General features: G+C 44.6%; 1 protein-coding gene across 3 annotated transcripts in view; it reads left to right on the forward strand.

Annotated features, from left to right (window-relative positions):
* Positions 1 to 25,006, forward strand: part of LOC149329217 (potassium voltage-gated channel subfamily KQT member 1-like) — a 156,657-nt gene that overhangs the window by 117,158 nt on the left and 14,493 nt on the right. For all 3 annotated transcript variants that reach the window (XM_089560148.1, XM_089560150.1, XM_089560149.1), the window contains exons 8-9: positions 2,334 to 2,474; positions 23,554 to 23,664. In XM_089560148.1, coding sequence (XP_089416274.1) covers positions 2,334 to 2,474; positions 23,554 to 23,664 — 252 coding nt within the window. The remainder of the gene's footprint in view (positions 1 to 2,333; positions 2,475 to 23,553; positions 23,665 to 25,006) is intronic.

Consider the following 25,006-nt stretch of genomic DNA (forward strand, 5'->3'; position numbering starts at 1 on the left):
GAAGCACCGCAGCAAGCTGCGATGGCGGGTCCGGAGACGAGAGCGCGACCTCCCAGTCCTCCCAACTTGATAACGCGGGCTGTCCCTGCGGGGGAGGATCAGCAGGGCAGCCGAAAAGGATGTGAGAGAGTGTGGCGTGAGGGTCGCCGCACAGGGTGCATGCAGGGGAGGTGCCACAGTAGTGGGATAGCAGCTGAGGGGATGAGAGAGAGCGGGTCTGGAGGCGTCTCCAGAGGATCTGTTGGGAATGGGTAAGGGAGGGGTGTGGAGGAGGGTAAGTCCGACGGTCCAAGCGGGGCATTTGCGTGAGCTCTGCAAAGGTGTGCGCCCGCTCTCTCGAGAAACCTGGACTGAGGCCGTCCTGAGCCCGGCAAATCAAACCTCGGGCCAATTTATCGGCAGCCTCGTTTCCTGGATTCCCAGAGTGAGCCGGCACCCACTGGAGCTCTACCCTGCGTGGTAAGTTTTTGGTGGGGGTGTTCAACAACTCCCAAGCAGGGGCGTGAATCCTGCCTCTCGCGAAGTTGAACAGAGCCGTTTTGGAATCGCTAAAGATGTAGTTTGCATTGGAATGTACAAGGGCTAGGGCGATGGCGGTTTCCTCTGCCTCCTCAGGCGCACAGCCCGAGGGAAGGCGGTGTGTGAGGGGCTGTGCTAGGGCTGGATTGTAACCAACAGCTACAGCTTCATGAGTTGTGCACGCGGCGTCTACCCAAATGGCGTCCTCGGCTTGTCCATAATACTTGTGTAGGGCCTTAGCGCGAGCCATGCGGCGAGGGATGTGGTACTGGGGATGAACGTTCCGGGGAAGGGGTTTCACAACGAGGGGGGTATGAATGTGTCGAGGAATAGCTATAAGGGATGTCTGATTAGCGGGAATGTTGATGCGAAGGGAAGCGAGGATATGCCTGCCAGTTGCGCTCGCGGCAAGTCTCAGATACTGTGTCTGGAGGTGCGCGTCTACTAGTTCCTGAATGGTGTTATGCATGCCTAGTTCAAGGAGCTTGGCTGTGCTAGTGCTGCGGGGTAGGTTTAAGGCTGCCTTGGTTGCTACACGAATCATGGCGTTCACTCGCTCTGTTTCCATGCGGTTGAGCTTAAGATATGGGGTGGCGTATAAAATGCGGCTAAGTGTAAAAGCATGCACTACTTTCATGCTATCCGCTTCGTCTAAACCTTTGTGCAGGGACGATACGCGGCGTAGAAGTTGCAACACAGATTGCGTGGAGGCCTTGAGCGTTTTAAGGGTATGATCGCTTGAGTGTTTTAAGGGTATGCGCTGCTTAGTTGTACACGGGCTTGTTTGTTTCCTCCGGAAGTTCAACGGGCTTCTTTTTTCCCTATGGACCACCTCTTCAACGTTTGCGCTTAACCTCAGCGTTTGTCCAGTTTCTTTGTCCGTGTACAACTAAGCAGCGCAGCATTTATGAGAACCACTTGATGGAACCACTAGTGGCCCGGCGCGCCGCACCTCCCGCCCCCATATTTTATCCACCATCTCATCTATCCACATGACCTACATTAGGGTGTGAATTACTCTCAGCCCCATCACTTCATCCCCCCCCCCCCCCCCACGGCGCACTGCCAATTCGAGCCTTCTCAGCGCTGTTCACGGAGCGATCTGTACCCACCGCAGCTCGCTAGTGGTGACGCTAGTGAAGTAAATTCCGATAATCACATATTCGAGTACGAAGCGTAAAGATCTGGGCAAGTTGGGCAAGATTAGCGAAGAATGGCGAAGCAGAAAATACGAGGACGCGAAGAAGTGACCAAGACGAATCTAATTTTTCTTGTTCATATCGCAATCAGGGCGGGAGGTGGTTCTGTCTCAAATTTGTTTTAAGCACATCTGTACGGCATAACACGTATGTTGATATTATGTGTGGTTTCATACCTTACAGGTTGCGTAGGATACCCATCCGCTATGGGCTTCTGGTGAGGTTGATTGGCTTTGCTTCACTGTTGATGTCCTATTTCGAGTATAAGTGGATGTTATTTCCTTATTTATGTGGGTACTTTACAGCTGACTCTCATTAAAACTGAGGATTCCTTCAGCACACTTCTGTGCATTTAGAATGAAAATTACCTAATAGTATCATTTTGTTAAAATGTTTTTCTTCTGAAGTTCACTCGGTCTAGCACTTTTCATTTTCTCTTCGTTAAGATAATTAATTATATCCGCAATGAGCCCCACTCATCACAAAAAGCATATACAATGTAGGCCGCCGAGCTATGCTATGACACACTGAGAAAACGCAAAGAAACAAGAACAAGCCACTGTGCATTTTTTTACTCGAGTGTAACCTGTACACGTCCTTTTCGCGCCGGTGCAGGAGCTCATCACCACGCTGTACATTGGCTTCCTGGGCCTGATCTTTTCGTCCTACTTCATGTACTTGGCCGAGAAGGATGCGCTGGGCATCGAGGGGAAGTCTGACTTCACAAGCTACGCCGACGCCCTCTGGTGGGGAGTGGTGAGTGTCCTACAGGCTCGCACTGAACGCATGTGCGAGCGCCAAGATGTGTCCATGCGTTTCGGCTTTAGACCTCACATGCCTGTGATCCACCAGACATTGTGCAATATGTTGTCAAATGTAAACAGAAGCTACAACAACCGCTATTCATCTTTAGGGCATGCCTTTGTTTCAATCTTGTAGGAGCTAAAACCATCACCTTTAGGGCAGTGTTTTTTTTTTGTTTTTATAAATAGAAAACAGAGAACGTGCGCGAAATTATCGTTGCATACATGGCGAGAACACGACTTTCTGCGTCCCACTATGAAGAAACACTTTGCGCCTTTTTCCTGAGCAGGGAGCATTGTTAGTGATGCACGTACTATGATCAACTTTTTCTGCATTCTGCAATGAAAGCGCGCAATAATCAGCGTACGCGTTGATTGGCGTGCTGGAATTCTACCTACCACGTGCATCCAGTACGGTACTCGACGTTTTACAGCGATCCCTTCTATGATGCTTCCGTAGGGCTGCCCATATTTCTGATGTACACTCAAGGAATTACTGAGCACAGCGGGGCAACCTTGGTAGCGTCGAATGTTCGATTGCTAACTGCAGTAGCGGCACGCCAAGCGAGAGAAGCAAGTCCGGTATTGCTACTAAGCGTTGTAATGTTTCTTTGTTTTTCTTTAGTCGTTCTGCAAGCTCCCTTTATGTGGCCTTGTTTATTTTGTTTCCCACGCGAGAGGCGACTCCATTTCTCTCTAATTATATTAGTTGCGCGCAACTGTTACTTTGCTGTTCGCGATTGTCGTGGATCATGTAAGTGCCTCTACGAAGATCCGTCGTCACCTACGAATTTAGCGGTGCCAAAAGCGACGGCGATTATGACCTGCAGAGGCGCTGAGTTACTCATTCATCTGTGGTCGAAGTCTTCCAGTAAACCGCTGGTTTGAGTGCTCAGCTTGCTCGTCCTTCTGTCCGCCACATCGGCTGGAACAGCCCTACACGACCCCTGAGCATTTAGTATCGCTGTAAAAGATGTGACTGTATTCGCGACTCCATTCATGCCAAGCAAGAACTGCGTCATGTTTTGCAGGTGCATCTGCATATACGGGGCCTGAACCATCCATGTCGGTGTATTGCAGACAAAAAAAAGGAAGACCTTCAAACTGTGAAATAAAGGCGAAAAATGAAAATCTTATTGGACCTTTTTGAGGACTTTTCTTTATCTGAAAAAGGTCGAGTTGGTGGACTGCGAACAAAAGTCAATCAGTGAATATTTGGTACCGTGCAGGATTGTGCATATAACCGTGCGGCTGAAAACCAGCCTGTGGGCTTCATAAGCTACCACGGCATGATCAAAACAGCGGAGCTAAAATGAAAAAAAAAATGCCCGTGTTGTTGGATTTTGTGGCTGGGTATATGAATACTTAAGGCGGTAGTGATTCAATCAGTGAAAAGCAGAACGAAGTAGTCGTTTCAAACGTCAGCAATAAAACATGCAAACTACAAACGCATAACGTTGTGCCCGCCACGTGACCCAGGAACAGTATCCACGTTGGTTTTTGCTTTGTACCTGAGAAAGCTCTAGCCTTTTCAAGGATCACATTTCCCAAAGAAAAGGGACCGTAATAATCGCTTAAATATGGTATACAGCCCGATAAGTGCGCTACGTGAAGAGGCCTTGCAGTCTGTAGATTCAGCTTGCATTTTATGATGTGTTATGTGCGGTCAAGGAGCCAATATAGGCATAGCCGTGTCTTCTTTTGTCAGGCAGCGCGAGACCGCACCGATATATCAGCCAGCTCTTCTGCTTAGCGCTAAAAGATTGAGCACCGTTTTCCCCTTTCACTGCTTTTTTGACAAAGAAATTATATCCTCTTCACTTTCTCTGTTTTGAAGGGCATCGAAGAAAATTTTTGCCCTGCTCATAAGCTTACGTACAATGTTTACAGAAACCAATGATATAGGCAGTACACCACTCTTTGCTACACGATGGAGAACAGAACCTTGTTGTTCAGTGTTGTTAGGGGGATCTTCTCATGAGAAATAGATATGTAATAAAACTTTCACAGTTCGAAAGAAGAACGCCCTTAACCGGGGATCAAACCAGGGACTACCGCCCATCTTGGCCAGTTGCTCTAGCAGCTTGGCTAACCAGGACGGCTAGCTGATTATACGGCAAGTTCGAACTGTTCGACAAGACGAATTTGATACGTTAAGTTCACTCGAGTGAAAGCTAGCAGAGTTAGATGATAGTTTCGTACAGAGCTATTGTTTAGACATAAATTACATTTTTTTTTTTTCATAAAGAATCCAGTCTAGCCGTTCGCTCTTAATCTGCCGCATGTGAGGCTTGCTTGCCAATGTTACTAGGCAAAACACGAGCGCCCTGATTGAGAAGTCCCTTCGTTGACGTCATTGCGTTTCGTAATCCAGGAGCCACTCTATCGACAACCCTTGAATAAAAGAAAATAAAAAAGCGCGTGCAGGAGGAGAACGAATGCAGTGGAAAAAAGACATTTACTGCGGCCCGCAGCCCTCACGGAAGGGTAGCGGCTGGCTGACGTCGTCTCGTCACGCAGAGCGGCCACCTCTTGACATGCGCTGAATATAGCCTTTCACAAACCACGCGACAGGCACTTATCGCCGCACTGGGGAACGTATCGATCGCTACGGCCTTGAAAGAAAAGTGCCGTTTCCAAAGATCGTCTATTCTGAGTACGCACTGCCTTAAGGCCAGGAACCTGAATGCCGGAGTAAAGTGCACTTAGGAAAACGATGGCAGCAGGTAAAGTTCGAGAGCTCGCTGTGTTCATGATGCAGGCATATACCGAAGCACAAAAAATAAAAAGTACGTGACATCAAAGCGAGTATGATATTAACCAACCAGGGCAGTAAATCCATGAAAAGTAATCCAGAGTTGGCTTTATTCCTGCCTTAATAAATTTGTCTTTTTTTGTTTGTTTCATATGAAGGCGTGTTTTTATTCCATTACTTTGAGTAATACGTGCATATAGCAGCAGTTCTGGCTCAGGCTTCAGCTGTCTCTGGAAGGTTCCTGCTTACTAATCATTACTGTATTCATGGCTTCAAGGAAATGCCAAAGAATAATGAACGGAGGCTGGGAGAGGAGCCAAATGCTGTTACTGCAATGGAATATAGCCCATCACGCACGGTTCGTACTGCTGATAACGCTGTACAGAACTGAGGGTATTAGACAACACCGGCGTCTTCATGAATCCAGAGGAAGACACAGACTTTCACTCGGTGAACCCAGAAAGAAACTACGGCAGTAAAGTGGGCTGCGCTTTTGACTCACTGCATCTGACAACAGGCTCCCACTAAAGTACATGGCCGCCGCAGAAGAACGTTCAGGATTGGTTCCGGCAAGAAATAATGAGAACACAGGAACCCCTTCCGAGGCCGAACCAACTCAAGCCAAGGACTCATACGAAGCCGCGGGAAGAAAATGGCTCTTATCGCTTCCAAGTAGGGAGTACCGGTCAGTGCAGACGACCCGTCTTTACGACGCGCTTCACCACCCGGTTAAGGAAAAGGGGGTCGTAAATCTCAGCCAATGCGGTTTCAATTACCCATTTTACGCCCCATAAACCTGACAGAGGGATCACCTAAGTTCCCTGGCAGACTCTGTAATTTATATGAATTACGAAGTTTACTTGCCGCTGGGGAGACATCTGCTGGAGTCCTACCAAATTCAAGGCTTCACCCAATGCGCTGCCGGCATTAGCCCCTAGTTACCAAACCTTGCTCTGCTTACAGCAAAATAACATTAAACGTTTCTCTGAATCTGTCGTAGGAGAAGGAAAAGAAACGATGAAACGCGGGATAATGGTAACCACGTAATATTTTTGTTCATAAATAAAGTTTCGTCTTTTGTGTAAAGTTACCAACGCTAACATCCTAACGCCTCGGTACCAAAAAGACACGTTTAATAGCGAAGCTCCTAGTGGCCTGTTGGCTTGAGCAGCGACGACGGTGGTGGCCTAACTAGATTACGTGACTCGAGATAAGGCCAAACAAGCTCGTGTCTGGAGGCTACCACTGCGCTTGGTTGCGGAAAAGAGAAATATGAACAGCTTTGTTCACACGTGCCTGGCCCGTCACTCCACGTCCACATAGGACACCTCTGTAGATAAAAATCAGCCGACACTTGCAAGAACCCGAAGAAGTTGAAATTATTCCGGAAACCCTCCTCTATAATGCCTCTGCCTCCATTCTTTCTTTCAATCCCACTTTCATGTCTTCGCTCACGGAGTGGTTTTCGTATACACAGAGAAGTCATACCCTTCACGGCGTGTTTCTTTGCCTGAAAACTAATGTACAAGTCTTTTTCCTGCGTACAGTCTGAAATGAAGTGATACTTATGCAACTGCTTGACGTTCGATTAAGTTCTAACGAAATGAAAACACCCCCGTCCCGATTTTAATAATCGGTAACTGTGCGACGTCAGTACGCGGTAAAAATCCTGGGCGGTCGAAGTTATCCGCAGCCCTCCACTGAAGCGTCCCTCATAGCAGAAATTAAATACCCAACCATGTAATGCTGGGTAATGTGAACGTAGAGCGTATCTGATTTGTGCAAAACATTATATAAACTGGCAGTGGCTTAACTCAGCTAGGCCAGGATATACTTTGCGAAAGAAGTTTCGTCTAATGACATTTCCGTAGCTACGTGACATTTCGGCTGGCGAAGCGAGCGGAGGCGGGCGCAAGGACGAGGCAAGCGGTGTGACGTCATACCAAACGGCGGCGGCGTCTCCGCGGCGAGGCGTGTGATGTGACGTCATGCCAGATGGCGCGGCGAGCGCGCGGCGTCCACGAGCTGCGGCGGTTGCTAGGCAACGGCTCGAGGTCGGTCTCTGTGCCTCCACGGAGCACCGCCGCAGCGAAATCGCAAGTTCGTGGCCTATGTAGCTTTCGCTACAGAAAAAAAGCGTCTGAGGGTCAAATTCACCTGCGAAATCCACTCGGGCAGAGGCTTAGTGCGGTTGGCACCAACACACTGACGTTAAGGCCGCGGAGGCTGAAGCGTAGCGTCGGCGTCCAGGATTTCGAAGAAGTAGCGATTCAGCTGAAGTAAATAAAAATTGACACAGCTGCTTGAAAAAATGTATTACCAAGTATTGTTGGTTTATTGTGGTTTAACGTCCCAAAGCAACTCTGACTATGAGGGACGCCGTAGTGAAGGGCTCCGGAAATTTCGACCACCTGGGGTTGTTTAACCTGCACTGACATCGCACAGCACACGGGCCTCTAGAATTTCGCCTTCATCGAAATTCGGCCGCCGCGGCCGGGATCGAACCCGCGTCTTTCCGGACAGCAGCCGAGCGCCGTAACCACTGAGCCACTGCGGCGGGGCAATACCAAGTATTGTAATCGTTCTCTTAGTTTTTCCGGATCTTTCGTCGGTAACATGTTTAGTGCCTCAGACGAGACTCGCACTGGTTTACTAAGGCTGCGTTGGGTTAGGTCTGCGTAAGTTTGCATCGGTTTACTAAGTCAGCTTTAACTCCTCGATGCAGCCGATAAAAAACTTTTAAAAAGTTTCTACGCATCGGAAAAATATTCCCACGCCTCCAATATTTACATATTGCATTACAATATTCTAATATTCAAATATTTTTTTTCAAGATTGCTGGACACGTGCGCAACATCTGAGAAGTTCTTCCGAGCCTCAACACCGGGGATATGATACGGTAGTGAAAACTTTTTTAGACGGGCTTCTCTGACCACAGAGAACATAAACTGCAGCTGAGAATTGTACGCGCAATGTCCGTTTGTTTTAAGTTCTTCCCTATAAGAGTCAGAACTTTCGTATAATGGCTCATCGTATAATTATTCTAAGAAGCAATACTCTAAAAAAAAAAACAAATATCTTATTTTCTAACGGTTTTACTCATATCCTGGGGCATCACGTTTTTCTCGGCGCTGCATTTCGTGCACCTTTTCATCATTCAGTTTCGTTCCGTTCCAGTTTACCGACACTCAGTGAGTCCTGACCAGGGGGACGCAGGTGCAACTTAACGGGTGGCTTCGGTCGAGTGCAGGGCTAATGAACGATTCAACGAGAGCACTGGAGAGCGCCGATGCACTCTTTTATTCAGTTCGCAGCGGACTTACCCGCACTTCTTTCCACTTAGGGAATCCAGTTGACTGCGCTCTGCACCATGCGGTGACTCTCAGACTTCATTAGGCATTCCTGCTCGGAGAGGTGGATCGTGCACTGCAGGTAGGAAAGCATTGAGTGAGCTCCTCTTCTCAAAAACCATAAAAATAAAACAGGGGACGGGGCGTGCGCACTGGCTCTGTAATTGCAATGACGTCTCTTATAGGGCAAGACCGCTTTCATGGTGCCGGCGCAGAGACAGTGCGTTTTATAGTTCGGTATAGCTGTCCTTTATGGCTTGTGAACAATTAAAGTGCGGGAGAGGAAAGCAAAGTTTTGACAAAAAAAAACTGACATGTGGCGTTAATAGAGAGTTATTAGCGGGACAATATTTTAGCGCGTGACTGCCGCTTCACCGCGAGAAAGTGAAATGAACCATTTGACAAAACGTTTCGCAAGGCAGAACTTCGGGGGAAAAATGTAAAGTAGGTAAAAGCGTGAGCCCATGAGATGTTTACAGTGAACTGATCTAAAAAAAATAGCTCGAAAAAAGCATGACACACGCAGACAATCCAGACAAGCGCTAACTTGAATCTGAGGTTTATTGCTCAATGTGCGCAAGTTCTACATGGCACCATCTATAAATTATACGTGGTTCAAAAGTTCAAAAGGAACGCATGCAGCACGTGTAACTCATCGTTTGAGGAAAGGTTTGGTTTGGTTTATGGGGTTTAACGTCCCAAAGCGACTCAGGCTATGAGAGACGTCGTAGTAGAGGGCTCCGGAAATTTCGACCACCTGGGGTTCTTTAACGTGCACTGACATCGCACAGTACACGGGCCTCTAGAATTTCTCCTACATAGAAATTCGACCGCCGCGGCCGGGATCGAACTCGCGATCCAGGCGGCGGCGGTCGAATTTCTTTGGAGGAGAAATTCTGGAGGCCCGAGGAAATGCCTTTTAATGCTTGTCTGCGTCACCCTGCCGGTCTCTCGTGTGTCTTTCACGCTACCTTTTGCCTCGTGAACATTCATCAACTCGCCCAACTTTGGACTTTACAGTGAAATGCGCAGAGAAAAGCAGTGTATTCTCTGCATGTATAAAAAAGTGAAGCCTGACAGAAATGAGTTATTTTATATTCTTGAGATTTTTTTAGTGCGATAACTTTAAAGTTCTCATACCGAAATCCAAGCAATATTTGAGACGAAATAAGGTCATTAGTCGAATGAGGTCATGTGACCTTTTAACGTCATCAGAACCTGCTCACATGTGCTGAGCGACCTACTTTCTGCAGCTGAAACTCACATCACATGAAATGATCATTAGATCATTTCATGTGATCGAATGAAATGTTCGCACCGTCACAGCAAAGCGGATTCGTGCTACGACAGCTAGCAGCGCGAATATGTTGATTGATGAATGAAAGCTGCTAAGAAACTAAAGCAAACGAAAAGAGAAGTTCCAAGAGAAGTTCGGACAGATGTGAAACATGGTACTTTTGCATTCCACTTCTGAGGTGACTTCAGCGTTCCCACTGTTTTTTTCTAAGAGTTGTTTTCCTCCGGTCCGGACGAGGACTATAAGATGTGATATCCGCGTAAAACGATTTAAGTAACGCACAATGACATTCCCGGCTTGGTTGCACCACACCTGAATACCTTAATCGTTGGTTCTTGTTCGTGCTTTACATTATGTAAATGTGCAACATCACTGCATATTTCTTCCTTTTAAGTAAAGTAATGCCTAATATGTTAACAGCTTCCCGTCGGCCATGGCTCCAGTAAAGAACATGAAAGATTACCTGAGTCTAGCAACAGCCAGCAGGTAGGCCTGCTTCTCTAGGATGGCATGCCTTCGTAATTAAGACAGCAATTTCCTATTTTATTGTGCGAACAACCCCCTCCATGAGGAAAGGACGTTAAAAAGCAGAACTTCAATAAAGGGAACACGATGAGCAGTTTAGGGACCTTGTTGGTAAATTTCCATCGCTGGTCGTCTATGTTGTGCTTCAGAATACTTTGACGAAGTTTCCAGCTAGCGCAGGGGCAATCTCTTGGCATATATTTTCTTACGGTCAAGAAGAAATTGGAACATTATTGAGCATCAAAGATACTTACTCTGTTTATGCCACTCTACAATACAACCCGTTGCATAAGTTTTTAATAGCTAGTGCTTATTTCATATCCTTCTAAAAGAAAGACCCCATAGAACGCATATGACAGAGGGCAGTGCATCTTTCTTAGCGGTAGTAAATCACGGCGCCCACTTCGTTGTGGAGAAGTGAGCACGAAAACAGAAGAAACAGAACGCCTGGTCGCCGCCAGCTCATTGTTTCATGTGTACCCGGTAAGATGGCAGGCCTTAGTAGCGATGACCGATCGCCTCTTTCCGAGGTGGTACTGGCGATCTGTTTGACGGGTCTCGTATTGTGCACCATGACACTCACTCACGCGCGAATATCTCGCAAACACATCGATTCCATACGAGAAGACGCTCTTGTCGGAGAGCGGGTCGATCGCTGGAGCTTGGTTATTGGCGAGAAATGTATGCTGCAAGGACTCGCTCATCGTATACGTGCATGCTCTTCGCAGTAGCCAAACCGTGACAGAGTTTGCGAACAGTGTTTGAAACCTGGAGGACACCCTGTATTTGGTAGTGTAATTTTCGTTTCTCTATGTTTATATGATTTAAGGCCCACTTATTTAGCACTCTAGAGGACTCATTTTTTTTTCATCTTGATATTGATCGTGTTCATGACACAGCTTAACAAGAATATTTGTGTGATTAAATATTTGTATGAATGTTAGCACACTTCCCCAATGTTATCTGGTTTAACTTATACTTCATACACTTACGCGATTTATGTCTGTATTCCTGACGTCCTACCTGAGAAACAGAAAACTAAAAACCTAATATGCAGTGGGTCAACATCTGAAGAATAGCTGTCAAAGTATGCAGTTCACAATCTATTCTCGCTGAATCCGCAAGATACCCGCATTTCTCTTTACGATGCGGCTGCTGTAATATTCATTCCAGCTGAAACGAAAATGGCCGCCATCATTTTGGATCTACGGGTTCGCTGCGATTGTCACTGTAATATTTTCTGCCAATTATTCATCGAGCTGAACTCTAGACATAAGAGTCCAACTTTTTGTGATCTGACAATACCAAAACTAAAAAATGCGCAGTGGCTCTTGCAAGGAATATATCGAATGGGTACCAGTTTTTTTGTAAACGCAATGTCGTTCTGTAATGTAATAAATATGCTGAGCTTTTCTTTTGTTCCAACAGTAGCGCCAATTCCAGAGCTATATTCTTCTTTGGCAGTAGATATCAGGCTAGGCCGCATTGTACGTAAAATGTTTCACCTGTTAACCTTTCCGGTTAACATCCCTGCCTTTCCCCTACTCTTTATCTCTCTCTCTCTCTCTTCACGTTGTCTATGAACTTAATTCTACTGCCGTAACCCAAAGAGTAGAAGATTTTTTTCTGTGACACTTGCGCGAAAACTAGTTTACGGGAAGTAGTTTTTCTGTGAACGTAGTATTTTATCCTGGTTTAACGTATCTGTTTTGTTGTTGCTATAGCTCCCATCTGCGGGCTCCACACTATATATATAGTCAGCAGCCTAGGAAGCAAAGTCTCTACAGTGCCGCAATTGCATTAGAGATGGAAACAAACCGTGTGAGAAAAAGTCGGTCAAACTTTGTTTTAAGTTTGTTTTAACAGTGGATTGTGGCAAGTGCTGCTCAGGGAGAGTTCGGGAAAAGCGACCTGGCTCTCACAAGCCACACCAGTCACTTCCGGCAAGGACATCAAGACTTTTGAACGCTATGTTATTGCCAACGCACAATGGAATTCAGCGTCTGTGTGGTTTTATTTTTTGACGTAATTCAGTTTCTCGTCTTGCCATAAAATGTAATTAGCCGAAACGCCATGAAAGGTTTTTTTGCGCAAAAAGGCGACACATAAATAGACAGGACAAGACGAACGCAACTAACAAATAAAAACATGGCGTTTCAAATATCAGTCCAATTAGAGCGACAAGAACTCTAGCGATAAGGGATTTGTTAACCAGAGCAACTCGACGATGGACTTATGAGCTCTTTAGACCCCTACACATGACCAGAGGATTCACCTGAAGGGCACTGCATTGATCAAAAAAATGAATAAAGAAAAGAACGGAGTATTACCAACCGGAATCAGATGTATAAATGACTAAGCGCAGGGATTTTCTACAGCCAAAATTACAATTTGCGGGCCACTGCCCCTTTGCAGACGATCTTTTCGATGCCACAGTTTTATGATGAAATATTTCAGTCTGGTCCAATTTCTCCCAAAGTTGTAATCTTTGCAACAGCGCAATGCAGCTGTGTATCAGCGAGTCGTTAGAGAATATAGCGTATAGACACACTGTGACCTGTAGAGCACGTACTGAGAATACCTTAGACTACGCATTTGAGATTTCTCCAATGTGCACTTGGGAGAGTGTAATGTAAGAAACTTTCGTCGAATAGGGAGAAAATAACTACCGAAATCTATGATTCCCACAAGCAACCATAGCGAGCCTCGAATAGACAGGGATCGATCCAACCAACCTGGCGGCTACTAGCGCCTGGAATAACACTATGCCATGAACGAACACGTAGATGTTGCACGCGGTCATGTCAGTGTCGCCTCCGGCGTTTCATTCGCGCTACCTGCCAGCCGCTCTTTTTTAACTGCACCGGCGGGCATTCGATTTGTTGTGTAAAACCGGCAGTGACGCATGCACAGCTCCTAGAAGTGCTCGAGTTTTTGTTACTTTCACTGCTTTTTCTCTGGGGATTTCAGCGAAGCCAGGTTTCGCAACAAGCCCGTCATCGATCTGACGTGCTTTTCCTCTTTTATCTGTCGCCATTTTCCGCCGGCTCTACACGCTACAGAATTTTTAATAGCGCCCTTCGCGTGTCTAACGTCCCCTGAGTGAAGCGAGATAGTGTGATGGTTCAGACAAACATCGATCCGTCCAGTTAATTGCTTTAGTTCGCAATATCGGTGGAATCTACAACGCTGAAGCTCTCAAACCCGCATGCACACACTGAACTGCCGGACATGAAGTGTTCCAGCGACCATTTTTCGTTTGTTGTTTTTTTAAGTAAGTGCGATTTGTCTGCGGGCGAATGAGTTCATTGTGCATTCATGGAAGAAGGCTGCTTACTTTGCATGGCGACAAACAACTCCCTCGAGTCGGCGTTACAACGAAAAACGTTTCGACATCGCATTTCTGCTCTGTGCCATTGAAGTAACGAACGATCGAAGTTGAATTGGAACACTTTGGCTGCTACGTGGTTCGCTTTGCGTAAAACGGCAGGCAATTCCGAGGTTGCGTTGTCGAATATAGAATGCGAAATTTGGCGTGAAACCTACAAGTCGTCGCCTACAAGTGCTTCTTTCGGGCCTGCAATGTTCAAACGACCAACAGCACTGCGTCATTCAATTTGGAAGGAAAATGGGCCACTACATGCACTGAACGTTTGAAGCTACTCCGAACAATTTTGCTATACGGTGAATACTAAAATAGTGCTGTCATGCAGTCACCGGTTCACGTCAGCGCAATTTGCTCCCCTGGAGCTCGAGGCAGAGCACTCAAATGATATAAAAGGGTTAGAAGAAAGTTGGGCGAAGATTGGCCAATTTTAAGTTTTCGGTTAAATTTTTTTACACTCTGAACGCACCGAAGCGGAAAAGGAAATCAAGCGCTCTAAGATGAATTGCTATTAAGACGTGAGGTTTCTAGGTTCGCATACTGGCCCTATGCCGATTGAGGCTGCAACTAGTTGACGTCCTGTGCTCCATGTTCTGCTGTCGGGGTTGTGGGGGAGGGGGGAAGCGGTAAGAAAGAAGCCAGTAATAATTATTTGTACGCAATAGGCAGTGATGCCTCCTATCAGTAAGCTTGCCGCTATTTAATTCTTCTTCACCCGTTCACTGCACAGAAGACGCCAGGTTTTGTAAACGTTTTATTTCTTGCATTGAGGTGAATTCTTTGTTGTCTGAAACGCGCGAGTGGTCCTCGCTCTAACAGATACGTGATCGCTCTTCCATATTCGTTTAAAAACTGGCTGTTAGGGAAAAAAATAGATCGTAAGTGTAGCTGACGCAATTTCAGTTAAAGTGTTTTCAACTCTATACGTACCGAAGTCAACGATGTCTTTTCATACTTCTGAAATCTTTTATAGGGATTATTGGTGAAATGTGCAGGCATAAAGTGTCAATCTAATTAAACAGCGCAAAACAACAAGGGGCGTAGTGAGGCTGATGATGTTAGTGATGATGAACATGTGCTCTAAATACTGCACCACATATACTCATGCCTACTTATACATACAGTGTTTCACAGCGCCAGAAGGGATAAATTATCTACAATATGTACTGTGCCCAAAGAAAATTTGTTTTCAAGCCTACTTTTTCCTCTAAACGTCACCACCTCGAACTATTCTCGCTAATAGGACCGACAGCAGAAGAATTACCTGATGGGCTAGTTGGTTTTCAGCGGTTTCAGCGAGGCATTATCATCATCATCATCATCATCATCATTTATTAACCCTTAAGGGTCCCGTTAGGGACATTACATAAGGGGGGGGGGGGGAGGTGGTACAGGGGTGTTCAGCAGTCACACATGAATACATAAATATAGAAGGGATATGGAAATACAGAAAAATATAGAAAATATAAAATATAGAATAGAAAAAAAAGAAGAAGAAGACGAAAAAAAGACAGAAGTAACAAATTCAAATAATCACGTCATGACAGAGTGTAGCAGAAATATAAACAAATTACAACTTTGGAAGTAGAACAGGCTGGTCAGTTTGCAGGGCTTGGAAGCTGGCATAGGGTGCAGGAAAAAATTATTTGTCGTTGAGATGGTCGATTAGGAGCTGTCTGAATCAACGCATAGTAGTAAAGAAAAGTTCCTCGCTTAGTTTTCTTTCTACGAAAATTTGGCATAGGAATAGCCTATGCATGAACAAAAAAAAACAGAATGACCGTTATTTCTTTGGTGGCAGAGGATAGGCCGAGAAGCGCTTTTCATGTCGTGTCAGCTATACGAACATGCATGCAATGCGTTGATTAAAACTGCATTCCATGGAGCAAAATGAACAATGCAGAAAAAAATCCTAGTGACGCAGAGCTTTTGTTTCAGACTTGAGCGAACAAAGACTCATTACTGAATACAAAACAGCCCGGTAGCTAACCTGGCTCTTGGAAGGGAACAAATGTTAACGACGCTTGCCCATCCTCTTGCAATCTTCATTCAGCTCTTTTCTCTTGTTATCTAGAAACAAAACGAGACAGCGACAAAAAACGCCATGCAATGTCTTTCTCGTCCGGGTGCAGGCCAGCCTTAATCTCCTTGTCTTAATTGCCTCTTTGCGAGCGAAGCGCATTAGCATAAAATGAGCGTGTTTTGACCAAACGACAAGGGATATATTGTTGCGCAGACACCAAGCCGGTAGGAAGCAACGAGTTGTCCAAAAGCAAAGAATGAATAAAATTTGTGCTCTGAATACGAAGGGAGCCCGTAGTAAGGGAATATCTCTGCGTTAGGCATAACAGTAGCCTCGCGGAAAAATAAAACGCATCGAAACAATATGACACTTTCAAAAGAGAACTGCTGGAGCCCGCTTACAAGCTTTTGTAAAATTGCAAGAAAGTCCCGAAAAGTCTCGCACAAGGATTGTACACATGGTGGACCATTGTGAAATATCATCCCAAAGCATTTCGGCTTTATGTGTTGCAGTAAATAAGGTAAAGGTCACTTTAAATCATAGTGTTTCTAGGTACATATTAAGAAGCAGGAAAGTGGCCATGTCACGCAAAAATACGCAATTTATTAACCACACATTTCCATTGCTGAGGAATTCTAGTTAGAGCATGTAACCAAGGTAGCAAAAAACAGATCTTGTATAAAGGCTTTTTTTAATAGTTCACGCTGTCAAATCAAATGTACTATTTTTAAAACTTGGTTACTTGCAATGTGATCCCCCTATGGTAAATGGCACCTAAAAATCAAGAGAAATAATATTGTTACGATACGCTGCTGCAAGACGAGGACGCTCTTCTCTCGGCTCTCGACGACGACGACTTGGCAGCTACTCCTGTCGCGAACTAGTTTTTCGCTGCCCTGACTACGGGCTTTCGCACCGGCCGCTTAGATAGCACCCCGTAACATTTCCGTGAAGGTACTGGGTGGTTCCATATCTTCGCAGCCGTCGCCATATTAGTGCCAGTACGATGACTTCCGAAGAAGCTCCATCCTCGGTGGAAATGTGAACGCTGATGGTCGTCACGGCATAACCACAGGACCCAGTCAACTTCTATGGCACATAGGACGCCTACTAGTAGCTTCCAGGGTACGAGGGCGTCAGCAAACAAAATGTTGGACGCGAGATTCATCCTCGTGATTGCCGATTTCTGTTTTTCGGGCACCCAGCGTTTACTTCGAGACGTATGAAAACGATACAAGCACCTACAACCACTGTTAGTAAAAGCTCCAGGAATAGTTTGGCTAGCCCATTATACGCAAGCACTGTGCGAAAAAAAGGTCTTGCCTCTCGAACCGTGTGAACCACATAATACAACAGCCCTTACATTCATCATGACCCCGCTAGTGCCGCTATTCTCTATCTTAGTTACTGATTAGAAACTAGTTTGCTAACAACTCGGTGGGCAGGTTGCGATCACATCAGAGAGTCATGGGATATCTCTGAATCAGCAGATTTCGTGACACCAGACATTGGCAGGGTGTTGGTGTGACAACTTTAATGCTATAGCATTAATATGAACTGACATCTGTGTCCTTCGTCTGATAATGAAAACTTTCGTCGTTCCGCAACTACTTAAAAAATATTTCAATAGTTTAAAAGGAAGCCAGTTAAGCTTATTTTAAATACTAAAAAATGTATATTTGGTCCCCTGCCCGGCCTTCCCCAGCTGCGTATGCATTTCACTGTCTATTTTGCTTGTCTGCAATCCTTGTTAACAAACGTACTTAAACATTCATATTTCTCAAATGACATCTATTTGCATGGCTACTCTTTAGTTCTTAACGTGTTGGATTTTTTACTATGTTCCATACCAATCTCTTTGTCAGGCCTTTTTCCGCCAGACTTAATCCTCTAAGCCTCTCAGCTTGACTGCAAAACCTGGTGGCAAAACGTTTTTTCCATTCTCTCTCCCAGGGCTTTCAGAAGCAACGTAGTTAAATTATTTTCATCTAGTTTCTAGCAGAAAAGGTAGACTTACTGCATAGCAACGACAGCCTGACGTCCCTCATTTTAATGCTAAATGTTGCGTTACAATTTTCTCTTGAAGACTACCGCCTCTTTCGAAAGTTTCCTGCTAGTCGGCAGACCTCTGAGACCTAAAGTGTGGCTACTATTGCACCTCCAGTTCTGAAAACCTCAGAACAGTGACGAGAACTTTCCCTCATGCTTTTTAAAACCTCGGTATTTCTGAGAACAACACTAAACTTCTTATACACGCCCAGCAAAACAGCTCTTTGACTGAGGACTGTGCACTGAGCGGTAACATGTTCCTTTGTGCTTATTTGGCCACTGCAAACAAAACTCAAGCCAAATGGAAGTTTAAATGCTTGGCGTCGCCCTTTAAACTCATTGTGTGGAAAGATTTACTCCAACAATAAGGAGCGAAAATACGCTAAAGTTATTCCACTCTCTTCTGTGATTATTAGGGCATAACCCGTAAATAAAATTTTGATAACGAAGACATTACAAGTTTGTCCAAATTATAAATTTCACTTCACAATTCAGATTCATTCTTTGATTGGTGGAAAAACTTTTCTCAACACCCACTTTTGAGCAGTCCTACGAATTTCTAGGGAAATTCGATACCTGCTACTTTAGGTAAAATTTCAAACATCTCACTTCGACTATAACATCATAGTTGTCATCATGTGCGGCGTTTTTCTTGTGCCAATGCGCGAAAACTGTTTTTGTTGCATAACCACAGTCTAGCCGATGTGGTCAAATATGAAACATTGAGTCTAGAGAAGACTGGCTGATCTTTCTCAAAGCGCACAACATACTAAAAGGAACGCACAAAACACAAATATTGCATAGTTAAAGTTTATAGGCTCTCGAACCTACGCGACCGGGCGAAAGTTTTTACACAATAAACTTTACAGGTTACTGCGCAAAACAACAGTGAACTATATGCAGGGCGCTAGTCAGATGAAATAACTGAGCACTATACTATTTTGCACTGCCATTTTCAATTAAAGTTTCCTGCCGCAACGCTTCCCAAGGAGCAAGTGCAGTTAAATCCCACATTGCGTCGTCCGCACTGCCACCTAGCGTTTTGATTGATTCTCGTCAGTCGTGTGATAATGGCGGCTAGAGACGCTTCTTTTATTACCATCTTCACTAGATCGCTGCTTGCTTCTGCTTCACGGGCAGCTGCCGCTGTACACAATGTCGGAATAAAACTTTTTTTACGTTGCAATACGCTACTTTCCACTGCTCGTTCTTATGCCTCCAGCACGCTCCCAGTATGACTTATCTTTCTTTGTTAGCGTCGCCACCACATTACAGCGCCCTTTTAGGGCTTATTTCCAAAGTTTTATTAAAGCACCCTCTGAGGCCTCATTTCAACAGTTTTTTTTCTTTTTTTCGTAGTGGTACACACGGTGCGCTGCAGCACACTCTAGTGCTTTGCATCAACATGGGACTATGATAGGACACAGTCTAGACGCCAAACTCTTAAAAGAGCTAATGAGGCTACATTAATCTTCAATCATATCAAGAAATCAAGCTTTAAAGGTGTGAAGAAAGCAAACACTGCCATGTCAGATTACCTTCGGTGGTGCTCTCATTTCGAACTTATTCTCTCTTGATTTTTGTTAACTATAGCGCAGTGAATGGCCTTGAAAACTATACTGAGACCTGCTTCAGCTCCGAACTATTGTTTCTTTATACGCCTACGCCGCAGCCACTATTTCAGACTGCAGAAAGAACACGTGACGCGCAGTCACATTAGACCAGCGCACTTGCACGAATTTTGTTACCGGCTGCCGCCGCCTCTCCCTGTCTGTTTCCGCCGGCGCCACTGCTCTAAGAATGAACATAATGAGGATGAATAAACATGGAATAGTTTTTGTGTACAATTTCTGTACGCACTGAAAATATTTTACTCGAGTGCACTCTCAAATGCTTCTCTTGAATAAGAGACTCCATAAAATAATTCACGTATATGGTGTTAATAAAACGCTACTTTGGGTGCGCGCTAGTGGACAAGAGATCTGCTCCCATTTGGGCGTTTTTTGTGTGTGTGGAGACTATGCTTTCGCTTGTAAGATTAATCCGCGATCAATGAAGGGCTAATGCTTAAGTCAAAAATATCCTTACTCTCTATTATTCTTTGAGTAGGGCCTTCCTACTCAAAGAAAGATGGGGAAGTTTGCGGGCACACGGTGGCCGCAGCTGGCAAAGGACAGAGTTAATTGGACAGACATGCGAGAGGCCTTTGCCCTGCATTGCACGTAGTCAGGCTGATGATGATGATGATGAGGGTCTTCCTTTTAACCTCTTTAGCGACACCAGCTGAGGGGCCCGATCAAAAAGGGGTGCAGCTGTGAGACCAGCGTTCATGTTGGCCCCTGGGTAGACATTCGACCGTGAGACGAGTGCTCAATAATCAAGTAGTGCGGCTTACTGGGGGTCTCTTCCCTCGCGTAACTGCCTTCGCGAACTCAGGGTCTAAATTTGGCTTGAGGCAGCCATTCTTTCTAGATCGACCTTTAAGCGTTGGTTAGACGCTGAGCTGCTTTTTGTAGTCTTTGCATCGCTGGCTTAAGTGGTGCCCTTTAAGAAGCTGCACCTTCAGCGCAACCTACCAAGTGAGATCGAAAATACCGGGTTGGGCACGTTCCTTTCCACGCGGGCCCCACGGGCGAACAAAACAAAGGATGTTTTCTCGTTAAGTTCCTTGGCGTCACGGCTGTTTCTATTCTTCCTCTATGAGACGCACGATCGATACACACGCCTCTCTTTTTGCTCACTACTTTAACTCTTTTGGAAAGTTCTGCAGCCGTCTGAGGTGAAGGCCTTCATCTCCTATGGAAGTCTTGCAGCTTAAAGAGAAAATTGTAATGTCGGGATGGATGGCGACAAGCGTAGTGTCGCCTAAACTCCGAGAAGCTTCGTACATAAAGTATGCATTGGTATAATGAAATCAAGTATATTAGATACTGGCTTCCTCTTTTGCTGCACTCCAGTCTGGTCACATTTTTTTCCTCTTGATCAGTGGAATCCAATCCGTTGCTCTTAAGGACCATTGATTACCTTGCCTTCAGATTGCATGCCTTGCACAAGCCTATTTCTTCCTCCTGATTTCAACTAAGATGTCATTAACCCGCGTTTTCCCCCTGACGCGCTCCACCCTCACCTCGTCTCTTACCGTTACACCTAGCATTTTGCTTTCTACAGATCTCTGCGTTGTTCTTTACTTATACTGAGCCCATTTCGTTAGCCTTCATGTTTATGCCCAATAGGTGATTACCGGTAAGACAAAAGCTGTTGTATACTTTCCACTTCAGGGATAATGGTAAACTGTCATTCATGATCTCAGAGAACCCGCCATATTCTCTCCACTCCATTCTTATTCTTCTAGTTATTTCACTGCCGTGATCCGGATCTGCGGTCACCACCAGCCCGAAGTAGACGTATTCCCTTACCGCTTGCAGTACCCTGCTACCAAGGGCATTCCAATTACTTCATCTGAAATATAACTGAATAGAGTTTTTCGTTATAGGCCTCAAAAAGCAACTTAGCAATTAAAGAAACAGTAATCTACTCTTGTAAAGCATTTTTCCTTCCCACTTTTATTAATACAAGGTCAAGAATGAGCCCGTGCCGATTCCTAGATTTGTTGTCTGAAGCAATTCTTGTGCTGCTAATTTGAAATAGCACCTGTATTTGAAGTTTTCGTTCGTATTTTTTAGACGTTTTTGTGTGAAAACTAAACAGCGACACTGAGAACTCTTGGTACACGCTGCAGAGAAGCGCGAAGTAGTGAGGTAAGAGGAGCTTGGTTACCAGCTGGTAACTGCACAAAGCACTGCGGTTTGTTCTTGTCCAAGCTGTGAGGGGACAAAGCCTCAAAACAGTAAACACGGCATTCTGTTGAGCCGTTGCAAATAAATACCAACTGCGGTACATGCGGATAGGCACATGCAGGCCGCCCAGGCTTGCATGTGTGTATATATCCGCAAGCGCAGTTTTCCCGCAGCCCGACCATTGTCGGTCTATCAGGAGGGAATATTCCTGTCTAGCACTGGTGCTCGCCACCAGGTTCAGGGTCTCGAAGGCATAGCGGTGGTCCCAACTTCTTTTCAGAATAACAGCGATGTGACTGCTAGCACTCGATCACTGAAAAAGCAGTTTTCTTACCGAGAACCTTACTCCTTGTGAAACGTAATCAGTGCATCCCAAAATTTATAACGAAGGAAATTTTGTAACTTCTCAATTACTTCTAATGCACTGTGTGCAACCCTGGTCCAAGTTAAAACTGGCTTGGGTAATGTTATCCCTGGAGTTGTGGTGAGTAAATCCACTCTTGTTTGACTAGGCTGGGTCCTTTTGGAATTTTGTACGCTGCCCACTCGCTTCTCGCCACTTAAACAATTTAATCTGAATATTTTGAGCTTCGAAAGCAACCAATAAATAGTTCGACTGTGTAGAGTTTACATTATGGAAAGGTCCCTTGGTTTCCTACTACTACAGTGTAATGGTGACGGAAAAAAAAAGTCACATTCACAAAATGTGCTGTTGCAAATAAACATGTTCGAAGCTAAGAGATGCCTTGGTATTTCATCTTCCTGGTGATGGCGCCGGTTCTTCCGACATTTCGGGCAAAAAGTGCGGTGAAAGCCGCAATAAACCACTGACCCTTCTTTGCTCTGATGATAAAAGTGAGGGTAATCGATGGCGTCGTAAATGTCGCCTCGTCGAGGTTCAGTCTTCTTGTCACCTACAAAACGGGTGTGGCTTTGCGATGCGCTTCAATGTTTCTCAGGTTTCTTATCTTTTGTTTTGAATATAGAGGAAATCTAAACAAGCTACTAACAACAGGAAAAAAGTTCTACGAATTTTTGCTAACGTACCCTATTTAGAGTACGCCTCACAGCTTTTGAAACAGTTTTCTATATTCCGGGTTACTGATCTGTACAAGTACATTTGTCACGGGAATACTATATTAGTAGTAAGTGGGGAACACTTACCGACATTTTCAGACTATGCTTAGCCTATTCGATCTACACCACCTTGTCAGCACAAAATTTGAATATTTTTACTTAGCGCACTAACTGTGGTCGACAAATGCTTTACGTTATGTTACCAAGCTTGTTGAATGACTGTATCAAAGGGGGCACCGATATTGCCAAAGTAAAGGTTTCATATTTCATTGCCATGTTTACAAGCTGACTCGACTAATTTCATGTCCTATGTATTAAGATTTGATTTATGATTATGATTAACGCCGTCTAACGCAATGAATTTTAAGTCGGTTGTTTGTATCTTGCAATACGTTTTCATTTTTACTGCATATATTCTTTCATAGCTGACGAAGCTAGTTGCATATTTTTACGTTTTCTTGATTTTTTTTTCGCGTTTTTCGCGGTTATCAGTGCCTGCTAAGAGGCCCCGGACTCCTCCAGCCATGTTTGAACTGCTTTTCCCTAGGGTCCTTTTTCACAAAAGAGTAAGAAAAAAATGAATGAATGAATGAATGAATGAATGAATGAATGAATGAATGAATGAATGAATGAAGCAACTTTTCTCACCCACTGATCCTTGTTATCAGACTGCACAGTGTGATTTCCTGGCTTTCTTCAAATGTATCCCAATTTTGGTCGACCATGTGCTCCCTAATTCCTCATCCCTGTTCTTGCATTTCTTCACTTGTGCAGATAACGGTCACTACCATCGGCTACGGCGACACTGTTCCTAGAACGTGGATGGGGAAGATTGTGGCCTCCTGTTTTTCTGTTTTCGCTATCTCATTCTTCGCGCTACCCGCGGTGAGTTTTACTTCTATTTCAATGGTACACAAGGGACAAAGTGACGATTACCCTGGTCTATAGCGTACTGCGTTTTAATTAAAGAGACACTAGACTCACCAAACATGGATGTTTTATGAGCCAGGAAAAATTTAAAAACGAAATACAGGTGTTGTGATTGGAAGGCCAATTCACACTTTTTATATGTATTTGTAGCGCAACCAGTACAATTATGTATAAATATACAAATATGTATAATTTGTCACAAATCCAACAAGCCCAACATCTAACTCTTCTATCTAGAAAATTCATACTTGCATGCGTCGGCACCGATTTTTGGTAGTGGTTTTCAGAGGCTCGGATAAAAAGCCATTCACTTCAAAACACTGAAAACTATTGATTTTCGAATAGGACGTCACTAATTTGAGACGAGTGGCGAAACAACTTTGCAACTGAATTTTCTAATTAGAAATTCATCTTTTTGGTGGCGTACAACAAACGCCAAACATTGCTAGGAGAGCCACAGAGCCAGTTTTCGCTTAAACAATATTACGATGGATTTCTACTCACTGTCACTTTAACAATACGTGAACTGTTTCATGTACTTGCTTTCGAATCTGTGTGATTACTACTTCTGTGATCGTGTTTGCAGTTATGCACAGATGAAAGCCGAGGAAATAATTTTCAACAACACCTGGCTGAGACATCTCCTTTTAAACATTTTTCGTATGGTGCTGGATGTAACTAAAATCTTCGGCTATGTTTAGAAAAAACTTCTGCAGCTGCTAATTGCATGCGCTTCAAATATTCTCGCATCCTGTTCTGTGGTGAATCTTGGCTTTTAGTCTGTTTTAGGGGTGTGTCGGACACACATCACTTACCTCACTGGTGAGAATATCAGGACAGCAACAGAAGCTGCAAGATAAAAATGTAGCGTGGTCAGAGGAATCCAGTATAGAAGGAACTATAATACTAAACGTAAATGTAATGCTATGTGTTGAACTTATAATGCTTAGAAGTTATCTGCGATATGTTACAAATTTTGTAGCAATTATTTTTTAGTATCAGCCTGGCATTTAGTTGGAATAAGCTTACTTTGCAGGGGGATAGATTTGAAAGATAACGTGTTTATGTCTGTTTGACTAATGTGACGGTTAGTTTCTGAAGCTTCTTGGAGCAAACGGAAGTTCAAATAGTCACATTTTGACTACGTAATTTCTGCTTTAGAAACCATATGTGCTAAAAGTCTGCAGAAGTCAATATTCCACTCACATTTCTAAGCTAAAGTATTGACATCGACCAAAAACACCTGACCAATGCTTCCAGAAAAATGCAGTTTTCATGTCTACAATCACTTGCGCGA

This window comes from Amblyomma mixtum, chromosome 9 (genome assembly GCF_055824585.1).
Source record: "Amblyomma mixtum isolate Tamu chromosome 9, ASM5582458v1, whole genome shotgun sequence".
In the NCBI taxonomy this organism is placed as follows: domain Eukaryota; kingdom Metazoa; phylum Arthropoda; class Arachnida; order Ixodida; family Ixodidae; genus Amblyomma; species Amblyomma mixtum.